The sequence below is a fragment of the Kwoniella shandongensis genome, chromosome 6 (assembly GCF_008629635.2).
Source record: "Kwoniella shandongensis chromosome 6, complete sequence".
Taxonomy (NCBI): Eukaryota; Fungi; Basidiomycota; class Tremellomycetes; order Tremellales; family Cryptococcaceae; genus Kwoniella; species Kwoniella shandongensis.
The window spans coordinates 430,848-445,207 of NC_089292.1; the positions used below are offsets into that span (position 1 = coordinate 430,848).

Consider the following 14,360-nt stretch of genomic DNA (forward strand, 5'->3'; position numbering starts at 1 on the left):
TGCGGATTCCAAGTGACTCTCATTCATGTCCAGTTAGTTCTGTGCCACACCAAAATCAAGTTGCAGAACTCAAAGTTGAATCTGCGCTAGCTCAGCTGTCATATGTTCAAAGTCATGAAAGAGAGGGAGGGTGCTAAGATCCGTGACATTTCGTTATGATCATAATTCAACAACAAAACTAATTACACAATGTCCATCATCCCCTGTGCTTGCGCATGTATCCATCCCAACCCAACCCACCTTACTCGCTCCCCTCTTCTAATCCCGTGAGGAAGTTCAACCACTCCTTCTTCGTAATAACACCTTGGAAAACTCCTCTTGCGTTGGTCACTAGAATCTGTCTGACACCTAATTTCACAAAGAGTTGCTGGACAAGTTCGAGTGGGGAATGTATCTGAACAGTTATGGGTGCCTAAGTCGACGTATCAGCCAAACCGCCCAATCATCACGGGGATCACTGTGAAAAGGCAAGAAGTATATAGCCACTCACCCTATCGATGTACCGACTCAGATCGTACGGACTCCATCCGCCATCGACATAGCTATCTGCGAAACTGAAGATTGACATTGCGCTACTTCGAGTTCGCATATGCGTCTCCGCGTCATCAGGCATCAAGTTGAGAGTTGCATCAGGTTCGTCCGACAATTCGGCTGTTATTTGAATCAGAGAAACACATCAGCAACGTCTTGCCGGTCATATCTTGACAACAGTTGTTGTATCCGGCACTCACCTAGGGCATGCTCCAACTCGTTCATTCCCAGAAACCCTACGATCCTCAGACAACTTCGCTCTCCCATTCCACCCGCTGTCGTCGCCGTCTGTTCCTTCACCAACACGGGAAATCCACTATCCGCCATGCCCAATCTGACGAGCTCGAGGAGTTTCCCAGTTAGAGAACGTACGGTATGTTGTTTGTCGGCTCGGAGGATGGGAACGGATCGATCGGCTATTGTAGCCGCGCGTCGGGACCCCCAGAGGTATTCGTGTTTCGCGTCGAGGTAGGGGAGTTGGTTCAGACTGCGACAAGGATGACGATCAGTTCTTCTCATCCATGATGCAGTCGGATATGCAGAATCATACTTACTCGATGACCAGATCATATATTCCTTTCTTTTCCAACGCGTCTGCCACGGTCTTTGCCACCAACACTCCCAACATGACAGGTACGACGTAGTTGAGCGTCGAAGTCAGCTCGAACATGATAACTGCGAGCGAGACGGTGGTCCTCGTGACTCCTGCAAGGGTAGCAGCAGCTCCAACCTAATACCGGACTTATGTTACCTTCCATTCCTCAGCTTGGAAGGACCAATGAACGTACCATAGCATAAAGACCTGGGACTACACAGTCTGTATCCTTGCACACATCGAAGATTGGAAGACTAGGATACGAGTATTCGAGGTATTCCATAGCGTGACCGACGATCCTGCCGAAGCAAGCACCAACCGCAAGAGAAGGTATGAAGATGCCCGCTGAACAGATATCAGCCAGCCCTCGGACTGGGCCGCTAGCAGAGAGATTGGGCACTCACCTGGAACTTTGATTCCAAATGTGACGATCGTCAAACACCCTTTGATAAGCAAAGCCATGCCGACCTCCCAGATGACAGCCGCGAGCTGATGAGGGTGGTCGACGCAAAGACTGCTCGATGAAGAGGGTTTACATTCCTCGAACAGCTGAGGTGGGTTCAACTTGTCAGCTGAGGTCCAACTAAGAAGAGCGGTAGACGACTGACACTAGCGACAAGTTCGGTACCTCCCATCCGGGTGTAAGGGTTCAGAAACGAGACGACAGCGGTGATGAGCGTCACCTGCATCACAAAGGAATCAGTGTAGTCTTCGAAGCTGCTGTCGAGTCGGATAAACGCACCAAAGCCACCTCCAAGATGGGATGATGTTTCAACCACGTCCCATTCCGCACATTCTTGCTCCAAATGATATTGAGTCGAGCAAAAACGGCGCCGTACAGACCCTGCACCGATCAAACACCCGATCAGCTATATTCCTGCCCTCAAAAGCAGTGAGAGATAATCGAACTTACGCCGAACACGCCAAGACCAATGAAGATAAGATATTCCCAGTAGTGATACTCCTTCGTGTACGAAACAGCGAACTGCACGTCGGACATCCCAGCGTAAGCTATTCTTCTGCCAGTCCAAGCCCAGGTTAGCTTACCAAGACTAAGCTCCCATTGCCGAACGGGTTTAGCGTCTTGAGCGTGATCGCCGCGACCGCAGCACACCAGAAACTGTTAAATCTTGTCAGATATAGCTCCTCTTCTCATCGCGATCTGCGGCTCACCTCCTCCACATGACTTTGGGCGGAAAGTAGTACGATACTTCCTCCAAGGAGAAGAGCACACCTCCGACGGGGGCTCCGAATGCAACCTGCACAGTCGTAACGCTCAGCCTCGCGTCCGACGAAGACATTAATAGGACTCACCGCCACTCCAGCTGCACAAGCCGCTGACAACACCTCTCTTCGTTTGGCTGACAAGGGGACTCGTTAGCCGGAACTCAATACTGTTGAGGACCGATCTACACCCACCTTCATTACACTCGAATTTTAGGAACATCCTCGACACGATATTGCCCACACACGAGCTAATATGGACCAAGGGTCCTTCCTTGCCCAATGACAGACCTGAGGCTACGCTGAGAGCCAATCCTGCGCTTTTGGTGATCAAAGTCCATCCGCCCAAATAACCGTGGATAACGAAACCGCTCAGAATGGTTTTGATTTCCGGTATACCGGACCCCGCTGCATAATACATGACTTTTCGAGGCGGCTCGATAGTTGGAAACGCTTCCGTGAGAGGGGTGATAGGTTCGTTGGCTATGCTGTCTAGAAGTGGTTGTCGTTCGTTGTCACCTGCGGATGGACGAGAGGACGGTTTCGATGGTGTAGAAGCTGGCTTGGGCTCAGCAAGTGGCGTGAGGAATGTGGAGTCTTTCGAAGTGGTGTGGTGCAGTGACGAAGATAGATAGACAGTCATGCAAGCGGCAAGCGTGGCAAGAGCGAGCTACCCACAAAACGTCAGCAGGTTGTTCATGAACGGATGTCCGAACGTATTGCGCACTTACCGCTACAACGGCATAAGCTATGAATTCCGGTCCACCCCACACCCAAGCTCCTTGTGCACCTCCTTTCTCATGAGGATCGAAAAACTCTCCCCATTCCACCCAGTCCCCACACACTTCCTCTTCTCCCCCTCCCATCGGTGCACGATGGTGCGGCGCGCAACAGAACCGTTTTGCTGTCCCCCAAGACGTAGAGCAGAACCCTTCTTTCAGATCAAAAAGTGCCATCTCAGCACGAACAATCACGAATGCGACTATTGCTGAGAGTACTCCTATGAGAGTGACCACAACCCAACCTTGTAGTCGATCCCAGGAATTGGCAATCTTGCCTCGATATGATCGAGTGGAGGCGTGCCGTAGGCGACGTACTCGAGACGATTCTTTAATCTGCAGCAATCTGGGAGTCAGCATAATCCTATGAGTCAAGTCTAATGAGGAGAGACCTACAGCGTCGTGGATCCAATCGATAGTACCGTAAGAGCTGCGAGCGATTAGCAACCCCCCACACGGCTCATTCGTGATCAGGCTCACCTATACCACACCCTGCTCCCGTTCGCTCTCTCGCCTTCCGTATCTTCCAACATCTCATCTTCGTCTCCCCTTCTGGCCAATGCCACATCATCATAATTGTCCGGTCTTCCTAAACCCAGTCCTACTGCACTGGCCGTCTTCTTCAGTCGTCTGATCACTGACCCAGTTGGTGATTTGGCAGCTGGCCCGGCAGTTGATGAGAAGAGCGGGGAGTTGATAGCGGACGATACAGAAAGATGCCTAGTATGGGAGTTGGTCAATGATTGTCCGTGAGTCGAGGAAGAAGGATAATTCTGTGATGAGAGTGTGTATTGATGTTGGGCACCTGTACTGTGAGGGTGGTGATGATGTTGTGATCGATCTTTATCCTGGAATCTCGGAGCTACCGCCGTATTTGGTTGCGAAACTGAATAATATGCTTCGTGAGTCGGAGGATTGAGTAGAGTCTGAGGAGGAGTCGACCGTCGCGGTATTGTCGCTGTTGCAGGAGCAGGAGGAGGCAGACCTCTTGAAGTGGATATCCTTCTTGGTGAAGCTAACGCTGCATCTTCCCTCTTACTTCGTAAAGGGGTAGGACCTAGTCCCAAACCCGGATTTGAATCGCGTGTAGCTCCATATCCTCCTATTGGTGTTGTGAAATTCCTAGATGTTCCCATATTCATGGACGATGATCCTTGTCCTTGTTGGTGTTGTTGTCCACTCGGTCTTCTCCTATGATCCAATCCAAGTCCGAGACTTCCTCTCGCCATTCTAGGACTTGAAGCTGCCGAATCAAGATTGACCAAATTCATTCTCGGCGTTCGATTCCCATCTTCCTCCTCGTCCGTAGACGATAATCCAGAAAGCGAAGTCATGGTGACCGTGGGCGAAGTGGAGGTGGATCCAATGAAAGATGAAGGGTTTGGGAAATACGTGATTGGGGAAGGTGGTTGTGAAGGCTGTTGATGACTATGTAGACTGATACTATCGATACTCTGTCGACGTGAATGTGTTCCGGTTCCAGCTCGTGAAGATGAACCTGGTGGTGGACCACTTGCACGCTGCTGATAAAGGCGTAGCGAGGTTGTCGAGGGTGGTCGGGTCGGTCTGGAAGGTGAAGAGGGGAGAGGGGGGTTCCTTTGTTCCATGTTGGGCGAGGTGAGACGGTGAAATCGTAATGGTGAGACAGGTCGAGCTCAGAGTTTGAGAGGGTGAAACGGTGAAAGGAAGGAATATACCCCCGACGGACCGCTGGGAGGACCGAGCGTCGCGTTCGGTTTGTTCTTTCGTGATCGTGATCTTTCGTGTGTAACTGCCTATCTATGTACGTGTAACATAAGATGGCTTGTATGCGATGGTATAGTGTATAGTACAACGGTTATCGATCTGATGATACGATTGTCGAAAAGGCAAGTCTTGTGATTCAGTGTCTTGACTTTGTCACACAACCACGCGTGGCAAAATGACGATGGACGATGGACGATTGTGAATGGCGGCGGATTCCAGCAAAACCAGCTCCGCTAATCGGAAGTAAACTACAGTATGAACAGCGAACGACGGTCAAGGTGTTTCCTCGACACACATTTGGTTACTACTATGATGATGGTTAACCGTTCTGTCCTCTACAATGTACAGTATGTCATGTGCTAACTTCATTTCACTCATTTGTTATTGTCCAGACCTTGCACACAGCATAAAGTTCGGAACTAGCTCAAGACTACTAAAAGTCGGCGTCGCTCTCATCCGAATGCCGATCATCGGCCAACCAGCATCACATCGATACGAGTTGTGTTCTGCATCCTTCGCACACAGAAGGCAGTAATTTATATGGAAAACAAGATGGTATATATACAAAATCGCGTGCGGTAGGTGTATCGATGTGATGGTCGTTGTCTTACGCAATACTCGTTCGCCCCGTCACCCACTCTCTGAACCGACCGACCGGACCACTGGATGAGCGTTACTGAGAAATCGGCCATACCGGACCGAAGGAAAGAGATCATTCCATTTTGAGCCTGGGAGAATCGAGACATCTACAGTATAAGCTCATCTCGTAAAGTCTTTTACAAATTTGACTCACAGCACATCCCAAAAGAATCTAGGCGACCTTGGCTTTACCCTTCTGCACTCTATCCTTCCCATCTTTCTGATCGTCGAGGGATATCTGGTTCCCATCAACCCCAACTTCTTGAGCAGGATATCGTCTCCTCATGCTCTTCCAATGTAGGTACATACACCAAGTGATTGGGAATATAGCAACGAACAGACTTAATGAGATCAGATCAAGTTGCGTCGGTGTGAGTGAGTGTTGTAATCGTGACGCTGACATTGTAATGGATGAAAGTATGATAACAGTGTGAATGAGTGTTTGACTTTGTCTTTCTTGTGTTGTAGCGTTGTAGCGCTGATACCGGTGTGGACGCTCGATGAGATGAACGAGATATTTGATCACTCAAAGCACATCTCAGACGGAGGCCTATAAATAAAAGTGGACATAACGGCATCGTGCTCATTCCCTTCGATCAGGCACAAGGCGTGTTTGTCACCTGGGAGGATGATGAGCAGCCATTATAAAGGCAAGTATCATTACAAGCTCAAATACCTACAAAACATTATCGACAACGACAACCCTTTGTTTGCTAAGGGAAACACTATATGCAGTCAGAAACGACTATGTACAAATGCAGATACAATCAAAGACCTCAAGAGCACGCTCCACAAATCTCCTGAAGATATTCGATTCGCCAACCTCAACCCCCATCCTCATCTTCTCTTCCACTGCTCCGTGGTGGACTCCCACTTCCATCTCTGGGGGACTTGACACCACCAGCCATCCCCATGCCCATTCCCAATGACATCCTCGCCATACCGGCTCCACCACTTGACCTCCTCCTATTTGACCCTATCGTGCCCATCCCTCCTACCCCTCCTACTGACATAGGCGGTGCCAGACCTCCATCCATATCGCCCAACTCTATACCATTTCGAGATAAAACACCTGCCCACATTCGCATCTCTCCGCTTTTCCCAGCTGTCATGGCTACTTTGCCCAATTCAGCTTTCACCCATTTGAAGCCGTCCACGTTTACTCGCTTCAACTTCGGCGGAGGGCGTTGCACCAAAGTGTCCAACAACTGATGCGATGTCGTCATGGCGTCAGTTGTTGTCGTCGTATGTATTTGATGATTCGTAAATAGACCTGTCGCTGATATCCCATCTGCCGCTGCTGAACTGGTAGAAGGCGGATCGGTCCATTTCGGTATTGTCAAGACTTTTAACGGGTGACCCATACTTGAAGCTAAGCGGAGTATGATATCAAGTTGATCCATACTATCTTTCTCCTGAAGCAGGAAAGACAAGTGTCGGAGGTTAGGATGCAGACTCAATGTCTGCTCGGCAGGAGCATTGACTGCTTGTCCTTCCAAAGTTGATCGCGGAGGCCAAGAGTTCGACGGAAGATAGGTAAGAGATACGATCTTGTCTCCGTGGGTCTCTTGTAGGGCGTACGTTTGATCCATTATGTGGAGGTAGTGCGGCGTGAGGAGAAGACGACGAAGTGAGGGAAGTTCGGCTCGTATCAGAGCTGTCATCAATCGACCACAAATCACCCCGTCAAGTTTGAGCGTGTGAAGTTTGGAAAGTCGTAGAATGGGTGCTGATTCGTCGTCCAAAAGAAGGACATCGCCCCCTGGTCCAAGGACGCCCAGCACTTCGAGACTGGGTAATCGGCGTAACAGCTGGACAAGTCCGTCTCTCCCTCGAGGGTCCACTTCCCGGTCCACTTCGACTCCCTCGAGACATTTCAGATGTCTCGCAAATGCACTATACCCGATCTCCTCATGCGGGAAAGGTAACCTTCCCTTCGGTACTATCAAATGCGTCAGATTTGGGATAAGCGGAAAGATGTCCAGACACGCCTTCCGTATTTGCGTGGGATGCAAGTATGATGATATTGAGGACAAGTCGAGAGTTGTTATATATCGACCGGGTAAAGAGAATTGATGTATGTTGATATCGGACCACTTAGCATCGCCGCGGGTTATCGCAGTTGATAGGAGAGGTAGATTGTGAGTTAGATGCGGTTCGGCATACAGGTATTTCATTACGACCGGCTGGATCCAAGCACAACGATTTGTCATGAGTCTTTTCTACTCGGCGCGGAAGCACAATGATAATGGCTGGGACGCCTCGACCCACCTTCCAAGCCTTACATACTCCCATCAAACCCTTCGCGGTCCTGCCTACATCCTTCCTTTCTTCTACCCTTTTGCAAGCGGAATTACGACCTTTCACGCCGGCCCATACGTCCCACGATGGACTGGGCTCGTCAGCCTCACCTATATAAGAGGGATAGGAAGAGTCGAGCGCCAGCCGGAAGTGGATGATACGTCGTTGGATCTCGAAGGGGAGTGTTGGGAGCGGAGGAGGGGGAGGAGAGCTCGAAGGTGGTTTCGGGATCGCCATGATGCGTAGTGGGGGACTGGGATAGTCCCAAATCGAATGATTTATAAAGGGGGATTATAATGCTTCGTGATATGATGTCGAATCGTCCAGCGATTTGAAATCGTATATCGGCCGACAAGGTCGTTCGGGTTGTGGACGTCGATCACTGTGCCCCTCCGGACGTATATGTCGCACAATTCGTGCAGATGATTTTGATGATGGTTAGGACGGCTTCACGCTACATCATCTCACCACCATGTCACTCTCGATATTCGTTTTGTGCGGACAAGGTATAGATGTTTGATGCAAGATCAAAGATGGTCACGATTAAGCTCTCTTCTTCAACTCGTCGAGTGACGTCTGGATCTGATCTGACAACAACAAACCCGCGGACGGATATCCGATAGATCCGATTTCTGCCTTAAGTGAGAGAGATGAATAAGTTCACATTGACTCATTTTGCAGAAGTCCAACATCGCTCAGTTGCTCATGCATACAGTGCTGCCAGCTTCATGCATGCGGCATGATCAGAGGGATGATATGCACGGTCTGGACTATGCATAGAGAGTCTCATCTTCTAGTCAAGCAACTTGAGGTGTATGAGCCAATGAGAGAAGAGTGACGAGTCAGCAAACGAGTTGATTGACTGACTTGAGCGTGTAGTGCCACGAGGCGAAGGGCGGTTTTGCCACCGTTCAATACATGACGGGGTCTAAGCAGTGAGAGTGCTGACCGATCTGGTGTTTTGAAACCTTTCTATCACACTCTTCTTCTTCTTCTTCTCCTCATTCGTTCACTAATTTCTACCAAACCACGACTTGAGAAGCTAGAGCATCTAGATTTGTTCTCTCTTTCACGATGACACTTCCCGCATTCCGAACGTCGTTCGCTTCGACTTCCCGACTTACACTCCATCACTTCACCCCCACTGCCATCCCATTCACGCGATTCGGTTCTTCGCTCGCTCAAGCTACGACGTCAAGCTTTGAAGGTATACCCTCTCAAGCGTATACCGGGAGAGTAGACACTGCAACAAAGGGTAAAGAGGGATTACATCTTGCTCCTCCTGCGCAGACAGTCACTGCGACACCAACGCCGGCGCTGACGTCGAGCGGGGCGAAGAAGACGGGAGAAAAGAGAAAAGTAGAGTTGAAGGGGAAGAAGAATGCCATTATCATGGTGAGTGTCTACGGCGGAGCAATAGCGTAGTATTGTGATGCTGATTGGGCACTTGTTACCCCTTGTCTTCTTTCCACCGACTATTACGATCGCTCGATCGATATACTATCTTTTTCGTCAAACCCCTCACCCCTCCCGTCTTCTTCTTCTTATGTATCTGGCGACCTCCTGTTTCACTTTGTTTCACTTTGTTTCACTTCGCCTTAATAGACACCCGCTGCCGTCTCTCACCTTCGTAATCTTCTCGCATCACCAACCGAACCACGACTCTTACGAATCTCAGTCAAATCCCGGGGATGTGCCGGTATGGCCTATCATCTAGATTACGTCCCCCCACCCGGCGGTCGGTTCGACGAAGTTGTCGAGCAGGACGGGGTCAAAGTTCTGATTGATAGCAAGGCTCTGTTCAGTATTATAGGTAGTAGGATGGATTGGAGAGATAATAGGTTGAGTGCGGGTTTCGTCTTCGACAAGTGAGTGGAAGTTTCCCCTCTGAAGTGGAGTCGGCTTGACCACAAAAACAAGGGGCGAAGTGTTTAGGTTTCAAGTACCGAACCTTTTGTGCTGATAACAACTCCCTTGTAGCCCGAACGTGGTAGACACCTGTGGTTGTGGAGAAAGTTGTGAGTCAGCTTTTTTGTTTCTGGTAGTCTTTGAACAGCAAGCTGATACGCGTTCCACCTCGCAGTCAACATCCGGATGTAGATGGACTTTTCAGCTGTAGCGGTAGTATATCTCCTTGCATGACCTCTATGAATTACATGCATTTGCATTTGCATTTCGTACAACAATGAGAATTGGTGGAACGTCAATACCCATGGACCAGCGTTGATTCTTGGCTTGTGCAGCATCCGCTTTAAAAACCCCCGCTGTGACGGGAGATTATGGAATGCGTGTGTCGCTCTATTCGACATCTCCATCAAGTCAGCAACGACCATTTTGCGGTGTAGACACTTGTCTGGCGATGGAAAGCACTGAACAGATCGATAATATAAGCTTGCATCTATTACGAACCATCTATTTAATGACGGACTGTTCACTAGCAAGCGACTTCTGACTACACATGCGCCCCATGCTCTATATATGACCATCTCCTTCCTTCTTTACTCTTCGCTGCGTTGCACTCTACTTCGAGTCAGCCTCAGCGACCGCTGCGTCCATCTCAGACTTCATCTTCTTCCTCTCTACAGAGATCGGGTCATCATCGCTCGCTCGTTCGATCCATTTGTATTCCGTCTTGGGGAATTGAACTTTTCCAGCAGCGGCATCGTCAACGAACCAGAACACGAGACCGGGACTGTGCGTGTGCGAAAAAGACATATCAGCATATGTAAATGAGGACCACCCCAGCAGAGGGACAATGAACTTTGAGAAGGAGACAGCACTCACGAGGCAGGTCGGACTCGAGAACATGGTAAGCCCTCTTCGGGCTTGTCGAGGATGTTATGCAGCATATCTTGCTTACCCTCTCCCGCAGCGACGAAAGCACATCGGAAAGCGTGGTTGAGGACTTGGTAACTGTGTGTTAGAAGTAGGAATTGCGTCAGCGGGATACGTCACAAGGGGGTCTATGTAGTACGCACGTGAAAGTGATTCTCCTCTTGGGTGGTTTGGGACTATCTTGGATTTCTGCGATCCATCTATCGTTCTCCGCCAACAGTTCGTGACCTGGGAACAAACTACATGTGTGACCGTCTGGGCCCATACCGAGCAAGATCAAGTCGAACGTTGGATATCTGGCAGCGTTTGCACCTGCGAAAGTGGAAACGAGTTGTTTCTCATAATCATCTGCAATGTCGACGGCTTCACTCTCGGCCTCGTCCTCTTCTCCAGGTTTGATCTCGGCGGTGGGGTCAATTCTCGTTTGTTCTCTGAACAAATCGGTGTTGAGAGTATGGATCTGTTCTCGTTTGATAGGGACTCCATCGAGGAAAGCCTTGGCACAAGCGTTGTAGTTGGATTCGGGATGGTCGAGGGGAACGATTCGTTCATCTGCAAAGAACACTTGCCATTTGTCCCATTGAATACCGTCGAGCTTGGTAAGCTCTTTCAGGTTGTTGGGCAGGGATCCACCAGAAAGGGCGATGGTGAACACTCCTCGGTGAGCAATGGCGTCGCCTTGAGCTTTGCGGATGAAGTTGGCGAGCGAGGTCTGCAGTTGATCAGTCTCGGGGAAGGTGTAGAGCACGGGCGGGGCGGATGCTTGAGGCATTGTGGGTAGATGAGCGGTTGGTTGCGGTGTAGGTGGGTTAAGCGAGTACGATTTTCAATCAACTTGGTTCAAGACTTGACTTCTGTGAAATGTGTTGAGTTGTGGATAGGGGTGGTTATCGGACGAGTGATTTGTGGTAACTGTTCGGGGATAATGTTATGGGAAAAAGATGAAAGTAGGTTTGAAATGATTAATGTTGTAATTGCAATGATGATCATCCACTGTCTATCTGTTCTATCGTATCTTGCACTCCTCATCTCACGGCATCCATCCATTCCATCCATCCATCCATGAATTCGACCGTGACGTCAAAGCCGAAAGAGGTGTCACCCAATTACTGCCACACTAGCTAGTACAGGAGTATAATGCCGTAACTCCGATAGATGGCTCCGTGGTTATGTGTGGTGATTTCAGGGTTTATGTTGTAGATAGATTCGCGTTGTGGACAGAGAGAGAGCAGTGTAGTCAATTGGAACAACATCAACTAACTCAACAACACGTACCTTCCTCCCAAATATACTATACCTCCTCCTCCACTTCATCACACCTATTACCTTCAATCCTCGTTAAAACACAGCTATACACGCTTGTGACGTAGTGGAGATCACATTCACCATGTCAACGCCCAAAATATCGTTCCGTGTCCCAACACCCGGAGGGGAGAATATAGAAGCATCAGGAGAAGGTGTGGTCACGCAGGATGTCAGCACTGCTCCCGGTAAAGAGAGGGAGAGGGAGCCTATCTATGGAGGGGAGATGGGAAACATTAGCGCTTCAGTGGATGCGAGCAACGGAGGTGGGTATAGATGTTTGATTCATCGCTGTCTTGTTTCTGGCGGCATAACGCACCATTACTCAATGTCAAACGCGTTCAACTTTGCTAATGTTCGAATAATGCTCGTATAGAATCGTCCACCGCTCCTCAAGCCACGGACATTCCAATGGAGACCTCCGAGGCCCCAGCTGATGCAACCACGCCAGCAGCTGCCGAGCCCGCGGAACGTCCTACCCCTGCTCAACTGCATGAGCTCGCCACGACATACCTAGCAGCGCAGACCCATCCTCTCGTGATCCCTTCTTACTCATCATGGTTCTCCCTCTCCACCATCCATCCTATCGAAAGACGGTCACTTCCCGAATTCTTCTCTTCCCGGAATAGGAGCAAGACACCGAGCATATACAAGGACTACAGAGATTTCATGATCAACACGTATCGACTGAACCCGGGAGAGTACTTAACGGTCACTGCGTGCAGAAGGAATCTGGCGGGTGACGTGGGAGCTATCATGAGAGTGCATGCGTTCTTGGAACAATGGGGATTGATCAACTATCAGGTGAGACATGAGTTCGTCCGTCAATACGTATGCGCACTAACGGAAGTATTCCTTAAACAGGTCGACCCGGACACCAAACCGGCGGCACTCGGCCCTCCCTTCACTGGTCACTTCAGAGTCACACTTGACACTCCCCGAGGTCTCTCCAATCTCATTCATCCTGGCTCCAAACCTGGCACTGGAGCTCTCTCGTTACCGCAGACAAACGGTGTCGTGCCACACTCTTCCAACCTCGATCTCCGAAAAACCATCTATCACTCCAGCTCTCGCTCATCCAAACCCGTCTCGTCAACAGAAGCAGCCAAGGTCGCCGCTGTCAACGGATCAGCGGATCAGCCGAAACCTCAAACGTTTGCATGTGAGACTTGCGGAACTGACTGCACTCGAACTCGATATCACTCGTTGAAAGATGGCGAATACACGATTTGTCCAACATGTTTCGTCAGTGGTCGATTCCCATCAACAATGTTCTCTGGCGACTTTGTGCGACTCGATGAGGAGTCTTTCAAACAGGCTTCTTCAGGAGCTGGTGCCGAATGGTCAGATCAGGAAACATTGCTGTTGTTGGAAGGAGTGGAAATGTTTGATGACGATTGGCAAGCTGTTGCCGAGCATGTCGGGACAAGATCGAAAGAGCAGTGTATTGCGAAATTCCTCCAACTACCTATCGAAGACCCGTATCTCACACAGGATCCTGCGGCTGATCTCGGTCCATTGCGATACCAAGCGGGCATGAACGGTCTGCCCTTCGACGGTTCCGATAACCCGGTGATGAGCGTTGTCACGTTCTTAGCGAGTGCGGTCGGTCCAGCTGTCGCTGCGGCTGCCGCGCAAAGTGCGTTAGGCGAGCTGGCCAAGGGTCTGAAGAGGAAGCGAGGAGAGGACGCGGAGGAGAAGGAGAAGGGAGGTGACAAAGCTGTCAAAGTCGAGAAGGATGGACAAGTGGACGGTGACAAGGAAGAGGGTATGGCTGTCGATGGCGATGCCACGGCGTCAACAGAGCCGGAGGCAGAGGCTAGCAAGGAGACTGAGGAATCTACCGCTGTCGCCGTTACTTCATCATCAACAGACGATACGTCCGCTGGTGTCAGCGCGCCCACATCATCCGAACTTTCACGAGCGGCGACATTAGCTCTCTCATCAGCGGCAGCCAAAGCTCAAACATTGGCGAACCACGAAGATCGACGAATCTCTCAGCTCGTTTCGAGATTAGTTTCGGCCCAAGTGAAAAAGGTCGAGTTGAAATTGGCGATGTTCGAAAAGCTAGAAGAGCTCTTAGAATCTGAGAAGAGGAATGTGGAATTGGGTAGACAAGCGTTGTTCAGAGATAAAGTGACTGTTGGGAAACAATTGAGACAGGTCGAAGAGTTGTTGAGAAAGGCAAAAGAGGATCCGAGTAGTGTTAATGGATCAGGGGTGGAACAATTGAGAAAAGAAGTAGAAGGGGGAAGTACGGCAGATAACGTGAGAGAGGCAGTTATCCCACCAGCGCCAGCTGCAACGGGTTCGGGAGAACAAGGTGAGGCTGAGGTTGAGGGATCGAGCGGAGAGGGTGTGAGTAAGCCTGAGGGAGAGTCGAATTTGGTGAAATTGTAGATGAGAAC

General features: G+C 49.9%; 5 protein-coding genes across 5 annotated transcripts; 2 read left to right on the forward strand and 3 right to left on the reverse strand.

The window, feature by feature from the left end:
• Nucleotides 1-241: 241 nt before the first annotated feature.
• On the reverse strand, nt 242-4,736 carry CI109_103482 (uncharacterized protein; the record flags this gene model as incomplete). Its single annotated transcript, XM_032005761.1, has 16 exons — nt 242-412; nt 491-651; nt 732-1,018; nt 1,086-1,261; nt 1,320-1,471; nt 1,531-1,675; nt 1,735-1,809; nt 1,869-1,970; nt 2,040-2,111; nt 2,174-2,246; nt 2,300-2,385; nt 2,441-2,487; nt 2,546-3,020; nt 3,082-3,465; nt 3,526-3,559; nt 3,610-4,736. The coding sequence occupies 16 exons, from the start codon at nt 4,734-4,736 to the stop codon at nt 242-244; spliced, it is 3,567 nt and encodes a 1,188-aa protein (XP_031860008.1).
• Nucleotides 4,737-6,338: 1,602 nt separating this feature from the next.
• CI109_103483 (uncharacterized protein) lies at nt 6,339-8,052 on the reverse strand (the record flags this gene model as incomplete). The annotated part of the gene is made up of 2 exons (XM_065967300.1): nt 6,339-7,700; nt 7,786-8,052. 2 exons carry the CDS (start codon nt 8,050-8,052, stop codon nt 6,339-6,341), a joined length of 1,629 nt encoding a protein of 542 aa, XP_065823372.1.
• Nucleotides 8,053-8,889: 837 nt separating this feature from the next.
• CI109_103484 (uncharacterized protein) lies at nt 8,890-9,915 on the forward strand (the record flags this gene model as incomplete). The annotated part of the gene is made up of 4 exons (XM_032005759.1): nt 8,890-9,210; nt 9,421-9,683; nt 9,796-9,833; nt 9,899-9,915. The coding sequence occupies 4 exons, from the start codon at nt 8,890-8,892 to the stop codon at nt 9,913-9,915; spliced, it is 639 nt and encodes a 212-aa protein (XP_031860006.1).
• A 420-nt stretch (nt 9,916-10,335) lies between these two features.
• On the reverse strand, nt 10,336-11,422 carry CI109_103485 (6-phosphogluconolactonase; the record flags this gene model as incomplete). Its single annotated transcript, XM_032005758.1, has 3 exons — nt 10,336-10,507; nt 10,600-10,728; nt 10,794-11,422. 3 exons carry the CDS (start codon nt 11,420-11,422, stop codon nt 10,336-10,338), a joined length of 930 nt encoding a protein of 309 aa, XP_031860005.1.
• A 615-nt stretch (nt 11,423-12,037) lies between these two features.
• CI109_103486 (uncharacterized protein) lies at nt 12,038-14,352 on the forward strand (the record flags this gene model as incomplete). Its single annotated transcript, XM_032005757.1, has 3 exons — nt 12,038-12,218; nt 12,329-12,756; nt 12,817-14,352. The coding sequence occupies 3 exons, from the start codon at nt 12,038-12,040 to the stop codon at nt 14,350-14,352; spliced, it is 2,145 nt and encodes a 714-aa protein (XP_031860004.1).
• Nucleotides 14,353-14,360: the final 8 nt, after the last annotated feature.